We start from the raw sequence: 19,923 nt of genomic DNA, 5'->3' as shown, positions 1-19,923 counted from the left end.
ACAAACCTCATGCTCCTGATGCATGAAAAGGAAAGAACATTTGCCTTCCTCTCTAAAGCAGTCTACAAGTCATGAATACTAAGGTTATTATATAGATCAGAAGTACTCCTTATGTAGGGCACATTTACTATCCTTTCTTCACCTTGTCCTTCCTAGATGTGTTTGGAAATCTGCAATGGATTCATTGAAAGAAAGAATCTTTGTTTGACCAGAAAAAATATTATGAGGTCTGGACTTCCTAGCGTTAGTGAGGCTGAGGCAGGTGCTGAAATATGATCTTAGCATCATTTCTATGTATATTAGCTCAGAGTTAATAGGTACATAGATCTACATTACAATTAATAAGCCTAGCCAGGGAAAAGTAGGTCCCACAGCACACCTTTCAGAAACAAGCCGTTATTAATCAGCATTTTAACGAAGCATAATTACAACAGCTTATGGCTCCCACCAGGTAAAGCAATAATTATAGGTGCAACCAAATAAACAGGGAAAATAATTACCTATTTCTCAGAGCTAATATTAATTTAACCAGGCTCAGAGTGATGGCTAGACAGACAGCTCAGTGCTGTTACACTGCCAGCTAGAAAACTGCTGCGATTACAACAAAGATCACAGTTGCCATTGTCAAGGATGGGGGGAAGGTACAGAGTCTTTTTAATCTGCAGAACACCTTCCAGATGTCAAATAGGCAATGTGGTTATTCACTGGGCAACGAAATATTTCATATGCACCGTGTATAAGAAGCACATCCTTCTATCTGAAGAGAGGTTGGAGAAAGGAGGGGCAGCCTCTTCTCCTCAAAGACAAGTGACAGGACTAGAGGAAATGGTTACAAGCTGCACCAGAAGAGGTTCAGGCTGGATATTAGGAAACACTTCTTCACTGAAAGGGTTCTCAAACATTGGAATGGTCTGCCCGGGCCAGTGGTGGAGTCACACCACACCAGAGTGTTCAAGCAGCATGTGGACCTGGTGCTCAGGGACATGGTTTAGTGTTGACCCTTCAGTGCTGGGCTGAATGATCCTCAAGGTCTCTTCCAACCAGATTTATTCTGTAATTCTGTGATTCTCCTGAAAAGAAGTGGTGAAACACCCTGGACTGACCCACGCAGCCATGCTGGATGGACAACATGAAAGCATACAGGTCTGAGCAGGATGAGGCAACCCAAGTTAGAGAAAGGGTCTCAAAAGTACCCAGGTTGTCTGCAGCAACAGGGAATGGGATTCAAGAAAGATGGAATCATAGAATGGTTTAGGTTGGAAGTGACCTCAAAGGTCATCTAGATCCTACCCTCCACCACAGGCAGAGATATCTGATTACACTGCTAAGCAGTAAAGCAGACAACTTGGAGCACTGACAGACACATCCAGACAGATGAACCAAAAGCAACTAGACAAAGGGCAGACAGGACATCATACTTCCAGTGACTCTCTTGTCTGCGTGACAGGAGAGCTAACCACTGAGAGAGGAAGTCTCTGTGTTTGTCCTGCCACCATGACTGGCTCAGAGTAAACAGTGCTGTTCAGATGCATCAGCAGAAACCACTTAATAATTACTTTCCAGGACAATTTCTGCTCTGCTGTGCTTTCTATCCATGGAGAGCAGCAGATGCAGACACATCAAGTGCCATTATAATATCTGGAGCACTTCATACTTCCCCTGGATTATGGTGGCTTATAAGCACACCTCCTCCTGAACTCAGTGAGGCTTTCTGATTGCATTGGGGATCTCCCACTGCATTGACATGCTGCCTTTTGCAGACAAGCCTCCAGCGTATGTAATAAAAACAAACCAGAGCTTTTGGATTTGTTTTCATGATGCCCTCATCTCACTATGGAAACACAAAATAAACAGGTTGATGGTGATTTATTACACTGATGAAAAATTCTACAGCTCAGTGGTGTTTTGATTCCACATCTAATATTGTTAAATGTGAATACCTTAATGAGTCTAATAAATACTGGGTTTATTGAGTGATCCAAAAGAAGGAGGTGGAGGTCAGAGAGCATGCATAGCAGAACACTGCCAAGTACAGGCTTCTCTCCAAAGACCTGGAGACTGCAGTGTCGAGGCAGAGACAGGAAGGCAAAGTAGGCAAGTACTAGGAATAACTGCACAAAATCACAAGCTGCCAGGTCAGGACTGAGCCCAAACGATATTGCTGGTGATGTCATTACAACACAATCACAAGGTAGCTCTACTAAGCCACGTTTGTCCTCAGGCTGCTTTCCAGCCCTCTGAGTGTTTCAGGAGCACTGTTTCATTGGGTTCTCCAGTGTTTCAGAACAAATTACACCGGTAAACAGATTTCTGGCAACACTTTGGGCTGAAAGACCAACTATGCCTTTGAACAGCATCAATTCCTCAGGCCGATACAAGTCAACACAGACATGTATGACTCCAACAAAACAACTGAGAGGAGTGAACTGGCTGTTTTAGGAATTCACTAAACTGGTTCACAAACTGACTTCTTTTCTCCCTGAGTGTTGTAGTGTGGTATTGCCAAGGCGTGGGGGCCAGGTTCTGTCAAAAGCATGCACTGCACATTCACAGAATCACAGAAAAATCCGGATTGGAACAGACCCTCAGGATCACCAAGTCTGACCAAGAACCCTACTCTACAAGATTCACCTTAAACCATATTCCCAGACATCACGTCCAAATGGCCCTTAAACACATCCTGGATGGGTGACTGCACCACCTCCCCGGGCAGCTCATTCCACTCCCTGACCACTCTCTTTTTCCTAGTGTCCAATCTAAACCTCCCCAGCCTCAGCTTGAGGCCATTCCCCCTCAGTCTGTTTCAAATTACCTCTGAGAAGAGACCGGTAGCATCCTCTCCACAACTTCCCTTCAGGTGTGGAGCATCCTTTGCTAGGGTAGCTTTGGCTTAATCATCAAAACAACTCCTTCATTCTCATTATTCCTCTATATAGTTGTTTTTTTCTTTCTCCTCAAGAATTACCAAGCCTAAAAATATTCAGAAACATTCAGTTCTGTTTCATATTTAGCAAAGTGACTTTGTGCATCCACACTGATGTCAGAAAACAAAGGAATATAACTGAGAGACTCACCAAGGACAAAACTAAAAAAAAACCAGAAGGAAGCCATAAAAAGGAGAGTGGGTGGGACTGAAGACATTTCTGAAATCAATACAAACTCAGTCCTGAAGAAACCATGTTCTCCTGAGGAGCTCCAGAACTAATTGGTTGGGAGAAGCTTTGATAGGTTTCAACTAAGCTAAACCAAATCCCCAAACCTTTTTAGCTTCACCATCACTAAGTGGAGGCTTATGCCACTGTAATTTGGGCTTGAATTGAAGACATGAATGTCAATAGAGTCAAGGGGTTTGGATACAAGTGGGGTGGAAAATTTAACCCGAGGGATAGATTTTCCTCCTTTCAAAAGCTGTAAAGCAAGGATTATACAGAAAATGAAGCTATATTGCCAAAAGCAGGGTATTTAAACCCCTCAGGCAACTTCTATGTAATTTTATTATTCTTTTAATTTAATTTCTTAAAATCTCTTTCTCTCTCTCCATTCCAAACAGTAACCATGAAATAACACACTAGAAGAAGACATGATGGGGCCAAATTCTTATCAGCTGAAGTACTCTAAGCCCAATTTGAACTGACAAGGTGCCTGCACGAGGTTCTAAATCAAGTACTTGCCCTGTGTGAAGCAACTTATCCTTGCAACAGGGGATCAGGGTCTCAGGGCCTCAAATCTTCCTGATACCACAGAGCCAAAGGCCTTAACTGAAAGGAAGATGGGGAAGGGCAGCTGATCTTCTGTCCTGCTAGAGTCTCCCTGATACTTGAAAGTGATACAACATCCATACAAAATACATACATTAGCCAGATGGCTAGGTTGCTCATGTGCATTTTTTGGACCTAAAGTGTTGTGCCACAGTGTGCAAACAGAGCTAAAATCAACACAAGCAGTTAAGATGCAGTCAGAATTCCCAGCATGTTGCTGGAATTAAAAGGGGTTCAAAACTTAGATCTTTTACAAAGTCTTGGGAGAAACTTTTGAGCATTCCAAATGCTTCTAGGCACCTTCATCTGCCTTTTGCCTTAGTTCACCTAAATTAAGCACAATAATAAGCATCACCCCCATCTCAGAACTGTGCTATGACATTGCCTGAAATACATTAGTCAACTCTCATGAGCGGGCCAAGGGGCAGAAAATTCTTTACATAACTATTGGTGAGGAGGAGAACTCATCCCATGCTAACCATAGATACATTTCACAAGAAGGCAGATCAAAGTGAGCATATGAAGAGTCCTAAGCAAATGGCTTCTGTTTGGCTGCTGTATGAAAAATGTGAAACTTGCATTGAATTTCCCTAAAATCTTTTTCCTTGGAAGCTTGTTTGTTATTCCAAGTAGCCATAAGAGTCTTTCCAGGGAATTCACATTCAAAGCCCCTGCTGCTGGTTGCCTGAGTCACTCTTGCAAAGGTTTTCTGTGTCACTTTGTTTTGAAGGATGTTGCCTTAACTTCAGATTCTGGAAAGAACAATCCAGGGAGTGTTTTGCTTAGCTTGAAAGCAAGTTTAATGCCTGGTTGATCAAACAGCAGGCTCTTTGCATCCTGTGAAATGTCTGACTTCACAGAGCTACACTGACAAACTGGTCCAGAACTTTCCACAGAGAAGGAAAATGCACTGGAACAATGTGAGTACATGAGCAATGAACAAGAATGAGAAAATGTCCATCACTGAACCAAACACTGCAAAGGTGGGATGAATCCAGGGAAGAGCTGGATAAACTTCTCTGCAGAATGTGAAATCTGAAGTCCAAGACTGTTTTACCCAGCTGGTCACCTTATCCTCACACCTTATCCTTCCAGATAAGGAACTGCACCACACAGCAAATAAAGTATCTTTTCCTTCATTCACAAACAGGCAAGTACTTAGAGGAGTTACCTTGAGGACCAAATAATTTTTTTTTCTGAAGTAATAAATGGAAAAATATTAATAATGTACTTGACATCATCAGTGTCCCTTTCCCATCCTTCTGCTCATCAGAGAGTGTGGTCAATGGGACAGTCTAGCTGGAGGCCTGTATCTAGTGGAGTTCCTCAGGGGTCAGTACTGGGACCAGTATTATTCAATGTATTTATTAATGCTCTGGATGAGGGCATGGAGTGCACTGTCAGCAAGTTTGCTGATGACACCAAGCTGAGTGGAGTGGCTGCCACAGCAGAGTTGTGCTGCCATTCAGAGAGACTTAGGCTGAGAGTTGGGCAGGGAGAAACTGAATGAAGTTCAACAGGGGCAAGTGTAGAGTTGTGCACCTGGGAAAGAACAATTCCATGTATCAGCATAGGTTGGGGACTGACCTGTTGGAGAGCAGTGAAAGGGAGAATGACTTGGGAGTCCTGGTGGATGGAAGGATGGCCATGAGCCAGCAGTGTGCTCTTGTAGCAAGGAAGGCCAGTGCCATTCTGGGGTGTATTAGAAGGGCTGTGGGAAGTTCTCCTTCCCCTCTACTCTGCCCGGGTGAGGCCTCATCTGGAGTACTGTGTCCAGTTTTGAGCCCCCCAGCTCAAGAAGAACAGGGAGCTGTTTGAGAGAGTCCAGCACAGACACACAAAAATGATGAAGGAAGTTGAACATCTTCCTTATGAGGAGAGCCTGAAGGAGCTGGGGCTGTTTAGCTTGGAGAGGAGGAAACTAAGGGTGGGGGGGAACTCATTCATGTTTATAAATATAAAAGGGGTGAGTTCTAGGAGGCTGGAGCCAGGCTCTGCCCGGTGATGCCCACTGACAGGACAAGGGGCAATGGGTAGAAGTTGAGGCATAGGAGGTTCCACGTGAACCTGAGGGTGAGAGAGCACTGGAACAGGCTGCTCAGGGAGGTTGTGGAGTCTCCCTCTCTGGGGATCTTCAAGAACCATCTGGATGCATTCCTGTGTGATCTGCTCTAGGTGATCCTGCTCTGGCAGGGGGGGCTGGACCAGATGATCCTTCGAGGTCCCTTCCAGCCCTTGTCATTCTATGATTCCAAGATAACCTCAGCTACTGTGGTCTTGCAAAAGAACTATGTGGATCATCTCCCCCCACCTCCCTGTCCATGTGACCTGACAAACAGAGATTTGGGAGCTGCATGGTGACAGTGTGCACATAGGGGCCTTGGGTGGCTGAGACCTCAGAAGTTTGGCCACTGTCTGGCAGAGCACACAATCAAAAAAGAGAGCTGCCACCATCATCCAGCTTCCCCTACTCCTGAACTAGCTTTGTAAGCTAGACTTACAAAGAACTGGAGTTTTTTTCAGGTCTGCAATATTTTCCATACAAGTTTAAGCTTTGGGAGCTCTAGGATTATTTGAGGTTTCCCCAGCATTCATTTAAAAACGCAATTGTAGGCTTCACAGTTGGAGAGAAAAGCTTAATAATGCAACTGTATGGAGACCTAAAAATAGACTAAAGAAAAAAATTGTAAAAGACTCCCAAATACACCTGGCAGTGTTAGATTCCAGCTTCACTGGTGCATTTCCATGTACTTAGAGCTTTTCTTGCATGCACAGGGAAACAAAAGGAAGAAGGGGAAAAAAAAAAAGAGGAAAAGAGGAAAACCTAATTGTAAAAATTCAAAAAGACTGAGGTGAGAAGTAGCAGTGTCAGAAATTAACCATTTGAAAAACTTGCCCGGGCTGCCAGGGTCCCTTTAACTGAACACACTCAGTACAAAGAAGGAGTTCACATTGTACGCAGTGAAAATGCTGATGAACGTCATCACCGTGCCATGGCTTTAAAATTGATTTGAGGGGGGTAGGAAGATTTTGTTTCACCTCCCTCAGTGGGAAAGCCAGACAGAGCTTTAAGCTTTATCGACCGGCGTTATAATCACAGTTGCTGGTCTTTCAACCTGCTCCAGAATTGGAGAGAGGTTTTTTTGCTCTGTATGACTAGATACTGTAGCAAGGTCGATTCTGTGCTGAATTGAAATTCATCAGAGCCTGCTTTGTCTCAACAGAGTAATAAAAGCCTAAAACGTTATTATGCATGAAATGGTTATGGAGCTGCTGAAAGGGTTGTTTTTCCCCCGTGTTGCAAAAAGGGGAGGAGAGCAGAAATACCTGACCTGACAATAAAAAGTGACTGAAAGAAAGATAAATCTTCTAGATAAAATTGTCTCTATTTGCAAAAATCTGTAAGGGAAGCAAATGCAGCAAATGAATCTCAGAGAAGGAGCTCAAAGGATGAGATGAGAACCTCAGCAAATCTTACTGCCAGGTAGGGCAGAGGACTGGACTAAAATCCATTTCTGCTCAGAGATAACCAACTGTGTAAATACTGCCACAGACTACACATTTACCTCTTTTCTTGGTCTTCTAACATGAAACATTGGCAGGTACTCCAGTGCATTACACAGCAAAACTGTACTCCCTCTGGCCCCAGTCCTGCAGAGAACCACTCACTTGCATACACCCCTGTGTTCCAAATGAGCATTTGCAGAAGTTCCTCGTGAGATCAAAAGGTCTCAGCAAGACACATCTTTCCTGGTATAAACTGAATCGTATAAACACATGCACACAGCCAAGATAGGACTGAAGCTGGGAGAGAACCAGAGTGATAGGTCAGCCCACCTTGATCCTGGAGGCTCATCTCTACCAGTCTAAGCATTGCCTATGGAATAGCTGTGATTTAGACAGAATTGTCTGCAGCTTGAGACAGACTAAGTGCGATGTAGTAGTAGATTTAAAGTCTGGCTGTATTTGCAGTGGAAAGGAGCATAGAAGACAAGCACTTGAGGAAGAAAAGCACACCCTATGCAGCCTTTTCCCCCAAGTTAATCAGCAATTAAGTAATTGAATTATATACAATTGCATAAAAGACACAGGCATACACGTAGGGGAGTAACAGGCACTAGTATATATCTTTCATATCATTGCTCCCTGGGATAGGACAAGAAGCAGTGGATGTAAGCTGCAGCACAGGAGGTTCCACTGCAACACAAAGGGGAACATCTTTACTGTAAGGGTAGCAGAGCACTGGCATAGGCTCCCTAGAGAGGTTGTGAAGTCTCCTTCTATAGATCGTTTCAAGGCCTGTCTGGATGTGTTCCTGTGTGACCTGAGCTAGATTGTACAGTCCTGCTGTGGCAGGGGGATTAGACTCAATCTCTTTGGGTCCTTTCCAACCCCTGCCATCCTGTGATTCTGTGATCTGTGCAATGGCAGGTACACAGAAAGTAAAGGCGTGGTAGAAATTTCTACCTCACTTAAGTGGGTGGAAGTTTGCCAGCCTGCTTTGGTGGCACACAGACACAACCTGTGGCTGTCACCCAGAGAGGCACCCATCTCAGAGACACCTCCATAACAGCACCTCTAGGGCCAGACTCAGACTCTGTTGGTCCACACCTGAGCTGTGTGGGTAAGGTGATCTTCAAAGCCATGCTGAACATCCTTGAGCCATTAAGCACTCCCAAGATTTTGAAAGAGCTAAGAACGGGGTCCTAAAGCCAGGCTAAACAAAAGCAGAATCTCTGTGTGCTTTTGCAGATAGCTCAATACAAACCACACATTGTTTACCCCCTACACCCTGAAAAACAGGCTCATAAAAACGCCTGCTCTCCAACTCCCTTGAATCCTCTCAGAGGGGGGGCTTTCAAAGCAATAACTATTAAAATATTACTGCCATTTGTCTAATGCAATTCCGTGCTCCACATCCATCTTTGGAGGGCTGACTTTCATTAACACTTCAAAAATAATTTAAGGTTTTGGCGGTGAAGGTTAGAAACTTTTCACAGCTCAGAGCTAATAGCTCTGCTGTTTACATGCTATAATGTCTTGATAACCTTTTCAAACACACTGTGGCCAGCAGCTGGGACCTGTCTCTGCTATTTTTGTTTCCAGAATGTAACAGCAGAAATGCAATGACTTTGTGCCCCTGGAATGGTCACATTTCTTCTCTTTAGGCCCCGCTTCCATTACAACGCTAACAGAAAGGGTCTCACCTTTTTCAAGAGGCTTCTGATGTATTGAAATACTGCCCTGGCTGTCCTTTCCCTGGAGAAATGAAACCAGCTGATTGTCTCACTGGGCACCCAGTTTCAGGGTGCACAGGGGGAGGGCAGGCAGTCTGCCTTTCCGATCTGGGGGTGCTTTGAAGAAAGCAATGGGCCCATGTAAACTATTTTACCTGCTACAATAAAGACAGGATTCTTATTTTCAGGTGCTGGATGGACAATGTCATAATCCCACAGCGTTTATTCTGACACTGCCACAAAGCAAGTCTGGAAGCTCTCCTACTTTGCTCTGCTTGAAGGGTGTGCAGATCACAAATGCTTAGTGGCGATACGGCAGGCTGGCTAACAACAGCTGAATGCTGTGGCGTGCACAAGCAAGAAAATGGTGTCCCTGTCAAACAGCAGGAACGTCACTTGCTCCAGTCTCCTGCTCACTCAACAGCTGGAACAGGAAAGCAGGATGGAGGGAAGCCGTAGCAGCTACATATCTTTCTTAAAACATCAGACAAGTCTAATTTCATTATACTGTTCCTAAAGTTACTGGGACCCTCAATGCCCTCAGATCCAATTTATGTGGATACATTTAAGCCCAGGCAGAGCTCCAAGAGGGGTTTTCTTTCCCCTAAACCCAGAAGCAAATAAATGCAGCTGATCCCAACTGATAGTGAGTAAAGGCCCTGAAGCTGAGAGCATGGGACCAGTCCATTCCTATTAGGTTAAAGCATTAAAAGTCCTGGACAAGCTGTAAAAAAAAGGAGACATGATCAACTCAGTCAAATTTACAGCAGACCTGAGGGCACATCCATGATGTTCTCTCCCCTGGGAGCTCTGCTAGATACAGCCTTGGAGCAGTCGTAAGCACCACTGCACATTTTGCAAACAACAGGGCAAATGAGCTCTAAAACAAATCATTATAATGATCATCGTTCTCCTTTCGGGCAGGGGGTGTGAAAGCCAGAGGTCAGTTTGTGACAAGCTCCCTGTAGCCCTCTTGAACCCATTCAGAAACCAGATGAGGTGAAGGGAGGGGCTGTGAGTTTTTCCCAGTCTAGAGTGGCTTCCACAGGGCCCAGTGGCATAGGTGGCATAGTCTGCTGCCACTGCAGAGGGCTTGTCCTTGGAAGGCAGATCTGCAGGTGGGGTCCTAGAGAGCACGATGTAAAGTATTTCTGGCTACTACCAAGTCACTCCTAGGAGCTCAAAGAGAGGCACAGGCTTCTGATCTCTATCCAAGGGCTTTAATTTTTTAAGGCTGAGAAGTGATGACAAAAGCTTTTGAAAGATTCCTTGGCTTGGAAGGAGAGGGGAATAAATCAAAGAGTAAAGTATATCTCATACAATTTGTGGTGGCTAACTTGGCTAAATACTGCACAGAGCGCTGCGAATTCAGCAGAAATATTGCAAGGAGTTAGCGCAGCAAATGAGAACAGATAGTGGCCAGGGTACAGAACAGCAAAACAGAGTCAACATCCATTAAGAGACCTAAACGATGAGCCCCACTGAATTAGGTCAGCGCACATGCCCCTTCCTGCTCTAGTTCTAGGACAAGTAAACGACTTCAAGTGAGGTTGTTTGCAGAGTTCCTGCAGCTGCCACTGGGGTCATCTAATGGGCGGGAGAAAGCAGCCAAGAAATAGCTAAGGATTTAGATCTACTCTAGAACTGGGTCAACATACGGCAAAAGAAAATTAAAGTCAACAAATGCAAAGTAATGTTCATCTCCACACGATCCTTGGAACCCCTGCTAGGCCTAATTTATATAAATGACTTAGAGAAGCTGACTACAAACTGGCTAAGCCTGCTGACAACACGAAATTGGGGAAGTGGACAGAGAGAGGAGAGAAAAAAGAGCAAGTGAAGAAATTCTACAGAGTCCTTAGCTTTGCTAGGTAATTTGGAGAAGGTGCAGCAAATAACTCTTAATGTTGACAAATGCAAAAGCAATGCAATTTATTTACAATATCTCAGGACAAAATGGGAATTGCCTTGGGCTTCAGCAAGGGGAGGCTAAAATGCCTGCAGCAGGAAGACAGTAGCTTTTGTCCAAAGGCCTTGTGGCACAGCCACATAATTTGTTCTCAAGCTAAGAAAGGAAACAAAGTAAAGAACCCCCCCCAACCCAACAACATTCAGGTTGCTTAAAGATAACCTCCAAAAGCGACAAAATGGAGGTGGTTGAATCCCCATCCCTGTAGTAGCCTTCCAGTATCTGAAGGGAGCCTACAGGAAGGCTGAGGAGGGAATATTGACAAGGTCTTGTAATGACAGGATGAGGAGTAATGGGTTTAAACTGGCAGAGGGCAGATTCAGACTAGATGTTAGGAAAGGGTTCTTTGCAGTGAGGGTGATGAAACACTGATGTAGGTTGCCCAGGGAGGTTGTGGATGTTCCCTTCCTGGAGGTGTTCAGCTCCAGATTGGATGAGGCCTGTCCTAGTGGGAGGTGTCCCTGCCTATGGCAGGGGGTTGGAACTAGATGATCTTTGAGATCTCTTCCAACCTGAACCATTCTATGATTCCAAGATGTGTGGATGTGGTGCTGAGGGCCATGGTTTAGTGGTAGTGGCTTAGCAGTAGAGGTGGGATTGCAAGCTGAAAGCAAGCAGAGGGACTCAATGATCTCAAAGGTCTCTTACAACCTCAACAGTTCTAGGAGTCTATCACATGTATCTATTATGCATCCATGCGCAGCAAATCTGCATAGATATTACTCTGCAAAGCCTGGACATAGACAGAACCTTGACACAGGCCAGTGCAGTAATCTTTATAGAATCACAGAATGGTTTAGGTTGGAAGAGACCTCAAAGATATCCAGTTCCAACCCCCCACCATAGGCAGGGACAAAAATAGTAGGGTTCCTTCTGGGTTGCTTAGAAAAGCTTTCTAGGTTGCTTAGAGAAGAAAGAGGGAAGGGCAAAAACAAACTAAAATCAACAACATATCTGCTGGACTGAAAGGAAATTATTTGTTGAGGTAGAAATAAGAGACTTCTAAATCACACATCTAGCATTGAGTTCTGTGTGTTAACTCTGAACCAAACTTCAGGTTGGACTGGATGATCTTGGAGGTCTCTTCCAACCTGGTTGGTTCTATCATTCTATGATTCTATGAAAAAAAAACCAGTCCTATGCTACTCTAGCACAAAAATTATGAGTCCAAAATGAAAACCAAGGATTTGAGAGAATGTGTTTTTAGGGAAACTTGATCATTACCTCAAGGCTGATTCCTGTGCCTGATACCTAAATGTGTATAAGGATGATTTCTTTCAAACAATCAACAGTTGGAAGCTGTTGGTGGATGAGGCAGTAAGAAGAAAATGTTTCAAAGCTACTGTCAGACAGATTCTGATCCTGTCCACTTCAGCACGGCCAACTGATCACACTGCAGCATCAGGCAGGCTAGAGACAACAAGCCTAAAACTGAAAAGGATGCAAAGTCCATTTATTTTAAAACCCAAACCTCCTGGGCTGTGCTCTGTCTTGATAAAATGCAAAATGAAGTAACCCTTCGGAGGGCTATTGTTCAGTTCAGACCTTAAAACCAGACTACACAGTGCTTTGACAAATGTCCTACACAGGGTGTGAGAAGTGTCTGACCTAGATACAACAAAGTGATATATGCTGTAACAGTGAAGTGAGCAGAAGGAGAATCTATTGGACTACTGTAGGCTACAGAGGGAGAGAAGATGAGGATGAGTTCAGAGAGGGAACCTAAAAAGGAGAGAAAAAAAATACAACACAGATGACATCACAAGTGCTGTAGTCAAGGAAACATGTTTCATTTTTTCCCCCTCAGTTCAGAGCAAGCAATCATAAAATGAACAAAAAGAAGAATTCAGAACCACTTCTTGCCTGAGCTTATAGAACTTTCAGGAACAATAAAGAGCAGGTTTAGTCAGTATAGATTTGTGATCTAAGCTTCACAAAGGTTCTTCAGTTCATAGTACTTTTACTCCTGACTTCAATGCACGTTGCATCAAGCCAAGAATATGCAGAACACTATCTACATAGTGAGAATATCTTACCAGCCCCTTTTTTTTTTGGGTAGTCTTTCCATCACTATGTGTTACGGTTTTATATTAGCTACTCTAAGCTAAACGCTTGTGGAGCTGTCAAAGTGTTGTGAACTCTATCTTGAACCTTTCTGTGAGTGTCATCTCCTTTGGCATAACAGCCAAGAAGACATTATATTCCTCACCCTAAGCTAAATACCTCTAGAGCATAGGACCTGTAGAATAGTACAAATCTCCCTCTTTCCAGCATCAGAGATACTCTAATGTTTACAAAGCAGTGAAGAGGCTTTGCACACCAGCTTACCTCACAGCCTGCTAGACACACAAAGAGGCATGGAAAGATCTTTTACCTAATACAGTTTCATCTGAAAGCAATCAGCAAGCTCACATTAGAATAAGGGAGGAGGATGAATGATAGACATTGTACTTTACTGTTAAGTAACCACCATGTTTTTCTGTCCTAATTTACTTTACTGTTCACAGGGTAACAAACAAGATTCTCACTTTTACCCACTAACCTGTTTAAAGTATCACAGTATCATCAGGGTTGGAAGAGACCTCACAGATCATCAAGTCCAACCCTTTACCACAGAGCTCAAGGCTAGACCATGGCACCAAGTGCCGTGTCCAATCCTGCCTTGAACTGCCCCAGGGACGGCGACTCCACCATCTCCCCGGGCAGCCCATTCCAGCGGCCAATGACTCTCTCAGTGAAGAACTTTCTCCTCACTTTCCAAATGGAAACTAAAAAAAATAAATTATGCTTTGCATTATGCAAATCATTCAACATTTTCTTGACCCAGTGTCGTACAATCAGGCACAAGGGGATGCACATTCCTCTACTGGGGGCACATAGAACCTGGAAAATCCCCTCACAAAGCTGAAGTCCAAGACTGTGTTTGCCTTGTGATGGGGCATAAGTGTGGCTGGGCAGTGCTCATGGTACAAACAGCACCTCCACCCGTTCACCTGATTTTGAATCAGAGGAAGAGGAACAATGCTATATTACTAGTGCCAGACTGGAGGAACTGCAGTAGATCTGCCCTCCAAAAGCTGTGTATTCATCTTACTGAGTAAGCCTCCCACTAAAAGCGGCTGCTCAAGAAACAGTGCTCCTTTTAATGTTTGTGAATTAGTTTATTTCCCCTCTCTTGCAGAGCAAGTTTGAAGAAAAATTAATTTGAAAAAAAAAAAAGTTGTCTTTTATGTTCTTGTAAGCTGTTCTGTATTTTACATTGCTGTGTTCTTTGCAGATTCCTAATCTTTGAGTCATCACTGTAATTAATATTTAGATACTAAACTAACATATACATAGCGGCTATAAAAGATGCAGTCTCAATCAGGAATTTGTGGGTGCTCTCATTGCAAAAAATTGTGTAAATACTTCAGAGTTTCCTTTGCCTTATGTCTCCCAGTTTGCTTCATCTTTAGTACTGTTTGGTAAAACTTTATTACCACTAAGAGTTTTATCAAAGTACATAGTGTTGCCTGAGGTCAGACAGCCAAGTCTTCAGCCTCATACGAACTGCTTCAATGCATGAAAGTCCATCTTTAACAACTCCAGCCTCTCTTAATAAACTGGCCCATCCCTAAAGAACACTTAGTTTGGAATGTAATTAACCTCCATGTATTCTGATTTGTGCTGAAAATAGCACCAATAAGAAAAACATTTTTACCTGATTCACTCTTAACTGTTAAATCATAATTCCATTTGTTATGCCTTTGTGCACTTTGTCCTAGTGGGATATGGCAAGTTTGGGTAGTTTCACTGCCTGAATTTTCTTCTGCACACCAGCTGCCTGGAAAAGAATGTGTATTTCCCATTTCTATACCATCTCTAACACTTTCCCTAGGAGGGAAAGCTCTTTTCCATAATGCAATTCTAAATAAATATAATACAATATTTCCTTATATTATATCTAGGTATTTTTAAGCTATTCTGTGATGATGCAATTACACATCTCCCAGTTTAATTCAGATCTGTATCTGTTCAGTCAAGCAGAAGCTTTGCCAAAGTGTATAACATTGCTATAGAGTAGTTGAATCTTGACTTTGTATGGAGGACTTGCTTCACCTATATTCTGGTGATATGTAGAACTTCTTGCTGCCAGAACCCAAGGATGTCAAAAACTTGACAACATCCAAGACAAGTAGATATACTAGAGGCAGATCTTGGAAACAATCTTTAGCTTGCAGACCAGAGGAGAACGTGAGATGAGCATCAGGGGAACGTGAAGAGAGACCTAACAGGCTTATGGCTAAGCATATTTAATGACTTTCTCAGGTCACTTGGGGAATTTACTACAACAAGGTTGAAGGGGAAGTCATCATGACCAGCTTTGCAGCCTGGGAACAATCCTGCTCCTGCTTCTGCTGCTTGATGGAGAGCTGGGGAAAGAACGACCTTGCTGGCAGAGAACTGTGCTCACACTGTGTGCCCACGTCAGGTTGCCAAGCCAGCACAATGCCCACCAAAGCAACACGGGACACATACAAACATGCTCAGCCTGTTGGCAGTTTCAGAGAAAGGTCACAGAGAGCTCCAAACAAACAAGAATCAGCACAACACTTTCACTGCACCTTCTCTGTGCTTCAGCCAGGTTATATAGTTCATTACAATGCTGTTACAAGCACTAGACTCACTCTTTCTCTCTCCCTCTCCCCTATCTTGTAATATATGAACTTAAGAGTGCATCCTCTTGTCATTCAAACTGGCTGCTCCACTGCTCAGAGCTGAGCCAGCAAGAAAAGTGAGAGGCACAGGCTGACATTCTCAACTTGCAGAATTTCTGCTACAGAGGAGTACATTTGTTGCATCTCCATTTAAAAGGGAAGACAAGGAGACTGCAGCCAGCCATGAGTCAAAGGGAATGAAGCTGAGTAGAGGAAGCTGGTGAGAGGAAGGTTGCCCCCACAGCCATCAGAAATGTCTGATTTTCCTCAGAGCTGCCTCATTCTGTCATTGTTTACCCATCACTAGCTTTCATAACTCAAATAATTAGACTCATGCCATTTAGAGGAAGGACTCGGGCAGTTAGCAGCAGGAGAAAAGCACAGCAAAATGCTGTTCTGTGCCAGTCTTCTATAGGGTGGTGATGTGGGACAGCAGCAATTGCTTGGAAAAAAAGTGAGACGGGACAAAGGGGTGATTGAAAAGGAAAAAGAACCTCAAGGTGTCTGCCCTGCTCATCTAACCTGCACACCTCTCAAGGAGAGGAACAAAGTGCTGTCTACACTGGTTTCCTGGTGGGCAGCAATGAAGGGAAGCAGACAAAGTGATATTTCTCTCTCTCTTGCCTTGAGCAGGTGCCAGCAGAAAGGTTTGGCAGCTGCCAAGTGTTGTGCTCTGGGAATTTCTGTAGCACAGAGTGTTGGTCTCACTGCTGCAGTTGGATGACACCAGACCCGTTGGTGACAATGAGCCTTACAAGGAGAAGTGAAGGTGTAAAAACAAGATGAAATCCAAGCTGTGTTCTTTTGAAGGGAAGAAAGCATTTACTGACGTCAAGAGCTCTAGCCAGTTCCATTTGAGGTGCATGTCATTCCCAAAATGAATTTGAGAGACCACAAATTCACCTAGAAGATCGATTTCATGGCCTGAGAGTCAGAATATAAACTCTGCACCACTCAACTCTGAAACAGACCCTCTTTTCCCATTTCTTCATAGCCAAAGCCATACCATCTTTTTCTGCTGAGGCTGGGAGTGCACTGCTCACCAGCGATCCAGAGGTGCTAGAAAAGCATTTAGCAGTGAGAGGATCAAGGAGCAGAGAAATATGTGTGGTGCAGTGAAAGGCCAAGGAAGCAAGCAGACTTGGGCTGGTCTCACCCATGACTATATGCAGTCAGGAGGTCTCGCAGCAGATGGGACAATGCTTGATTTTTATTCCCAGGAAAGTAGCAAGCAGGGAGAAAGACTGCTTGCTACAGAAAGGAATAAAAGCAGTGCTAACTAACCACTGTGCCTGCTTCTCTGCTTTTGCTCAGTGGGCTTTGTTGATCCAAGGGCTACAGAGGTGACTGTGAGACAGATTCCATCTTTGGTGTCACTTTCAGTAGAAACATGGCAGGCTGATGCTGCAGGAAATTAGCCAATTTACTTCAGCAAACTTATATCCAAGATGCCCAACAGCCCTAAAGTACAGCCAATTCTTCATCATTCCTGCTGTGAATGGTCTAACTCTCCTTTAGAGTGGCAGCAAGCTTGATGCCCTGCTCTGCTCACTCTCTTTTGACTTAACCCAGCTCTCCACACATCATCTGTGAAGAACAAACAAAACATATTCTATGTGATGCTTGCTTCATGCAACTCATCCAGGTAACCTTATTTTCAATCCAGCTCAATCTTCCCACTACCTGGAATAAAAGAAGATGCAATCAGCTCACCTGACTCTTAGAGCTAAACACGCAGATCCACGCACCGAAGTAGATCAAGAGCTGGATGAGTCCCAGGTGAGAAGCTCTTGGAGAGGGCAAGCCTTTGCAGCCTCCTTCTTCAAACTCCCCAGGCACATTGCAAAGCCAACTAAGATAATACAGCAACCAGAGGGTGGGCAGAAACAATGGCATCTGCAAAGGTGCAGACACATGGCAGCCAGATAGTGTGGAGACAGACTCCCACCAGGAGCTGGTCTTCATAATCTCCATCCATTTGCCCTGCAACAGTTTCTGAAGTGTGGAACTCAGCTGCCCTGTCCCCATGCAACAGCTCAGCTCTTCCAGGGAGCTGGGGAGGTGATTAGATCTCTGCACTGCCTTCCTCAAACACTCTCCCTCCTAAGATCATTTTCCATTGATGCATCCACTGTAGTTTTCTAGCTCCTGACAGGGTTAGCTGGCAGGCCCGGGAGGGGAAATAAAATGTTTCAGCTCTGTAGTGGTTTTTTGTGTCCTTGTTTGCCCATGAGCTATGAGAAAGCACTGGTTCCTGAAGGGTTAAAGAATGAGCACGCCAGGTAACCAGCTACTCTAGAACTTTACAATTTATTCCTGGTCCTTATTTGGGCCCCTGCATGCTACTCAGGTGCATATTAAGGCCATTGTAGGGCCCCCACACGGCCTGGGGCTGTGGGGAACAGAGGGCACAGGTCAAGATTGTGGGAATGACCAGGGACAAGCTGCTAGAAACAGATGTGTCCACTGAGGGCCATTTTGGACACAGCAGCAGAGGGTTTCTGTAGTCCTTTTGCTCTCCCTCTGGGGCTCATGTTCTACACAGAAGAGACATAAGCCCCCTCCCTGTTTCTTCTCTGAGAACATTCTCATTCTTCCTCCATTTTCATCCAAGTTCCCAATGAAGATTTATTACTCTGAGTGATTACGCTGTCAGCCAAACGAGTGGGGAATAGGAATATCCTTTCTTCTTGCATTCCAGCCACTGATCCATTTGGTTTTCAGCACAAAAGGGCAGACATGATTTTAGTCCCTTTTTTCTTGCAGGTATTATTTATTTGCAAGCTGACAGCATGTGGGAAAACCTGTCAAGAATCTCAACTCTGGGGCGTGAAGCTGGGTTATTACTCACCTATTTAAAAGCTGGAAGGAACTGGGTGGTCAGTTAAGTACATCCACTACTCTAAGCAGAAACTCCCTATCAGCACTGAAGACCAGTCAGATGTGGCATGAGAAGCAACTGAGAACAGGCAAAGGGGGCTGTGAGGAGACAGAAACGTCAAGGCAAAAGACAGTTGGTAGTTTCCATCCCACACTCAGAAACCAGGAATGTTACACAAGATGACAATTGCCAAGGAGATGAAGCATGCACAGATACACAAAGGCATTTTCCCTGAGACCCATGAGATGAAGATTTAGTTTTGAAGATTGATTTTTTTTTTTTCCTAGGGGTGGAGTGGTGTGGAGGATGTAGGGGGGGTGTTGAGAAGGGGAATGTGGAGTGATTTTTGGGTTTAATTTTAACTTACTTCTAGCAAGAATATTCTCATCGTATAATGCAGCTGCAGCAGTAACACTATGCTGTACCTGCATAAGAAGAATACAACCCCAGATGTAAATAAAAAGAGAATCCAACTAGTCCAGTTTTGGTGCCCACCTGAGAGAAATGCAAGTAACAAGCAGATTGCAAGGAAAAAAAAAAAAAAACCAAAACAAAACCCCCAAATGCCCCTCACACAGGATTTCTGACATTACTGGTTAGATTATTAAAATGGTAATCAGTAAAAAGGGCAATTTCAATCAATCAACTTCATCTCCTAAGGAGAAGCCACAGGAGGGAGAGTGAAGGAGTCAGGAGCTCTGGTTGTGCAGATTTAGGCAAATCACTTTGCTCTGTATGCCTGTTCCATTCTCTTTTTATCTCACCAGACTGTGTCCTAGCCCTGTGTCATTGTCTAGACAATGCCATTTCTGCTGTCCTGCATTTCCATCCAAGAGAGGGCTGGGAGAGGAAAGGACGGGCACCGAGTCTGTATGCTCTTTTTGGAGCTACAAACAGAATTTGAATCATCAAGACTTAACATCCCTAGTTGTCAGTAAATGGCCAGGAAACCCTCTGGCAAAATGTACTGTTTTTCTTGCCTTATGTTGGTCCAACAGAGAACGACAACTTGCTATTCTGTTAACCCAAGCAGCAGCATTCTGCTCGATGAAGCTGAAGGCTCAGCCCTGCTGATGTACTGTGTGTGTCAGCACAACAACGCTTCTGCTCTCAGTTTGCTTTGACAAAAATCCAGGAAATAGCACACAAATGCAATGTTAAAAAAACCCTGTTGTGATTGCAAAGTTGAAAGCCTGCTAGCCGGGAAATGCAGGGAGGAAGACTGCGCCACTCATCCGAGGCCAGGTGAGGAATCAGCGAGAGGGCTGGCAGTGAAATGCAGGTATCCTGACCCACAGAGCTACCCCGTAGCTCCAGATCATGCACAAGGTCCCTACATGCCCTTCATCAACAGAGGTGGAACATCCTATCAAGGTCACTG

General features: G+C 44.2%; 1 protein-coding gene across 9 annotated transcripts in view; it reads right to left on the bottom strand.

Moving 5' to 3' along the window:
* BEND5 (BEN domain containing 5) overlaps positions 1-19,923 on the bottom strand; it is a 1,203,882-nt gene that overhangs the window by 84,477 nt on the left and 1,099,482 nt on the right. Inside the window, exons 12-13 of one of the 9 annotated variants that reach the window (XR_010303081.1) lie at positions 18,513-18,640; positions 17,513-17,557 (exon numbers count right to left, since the gene is read on the bottom strand). The exons of 4 other annotated variants lie outside the window; for them this stretch is intronic. Coding sequence is in view for 4 of the 5 variants with exons in the window: in XM_064147559.1 (XP_064003629.1) it covers positions 18,582-18,640 (59 nt within the window). In the remaining variant the exon portion in view is untranslated. Of the gene's footprint in view, positions 1-9,641; positions 9,720-10,941; positions 11,029-12,523; positions 12,687-17,512; positions 17,558-17,988; positions 18,641-19,923 lie in introns of those variants that run through there. 4 more of the 9 variants (XM_064147554.1, XM_064147562.1, XM_064147558.1 and 1 more) reach the window with 4 other exon arrangements.

The sequence above is a fragment of the Pogoniulus pusillus genome, chromosome 8 (assembly GCF_015220805.1).
Source record: "Pogoniulus pusillus isolate bPogPus1 chromosome 8, bPogPus1.pri, whole genome shotgun sequence".
Taxonomy (NCBI): Eukaryota; Metazoa; Chordata; class Aves; order Piciformes; family Lybiidae; genus Pogoniulus; species Pogoniulus pusillus.
Note: the sequence above shows the minus strand (reverse complement) of the source record. Positions and strands in the feature narration are given on the sequence as shown.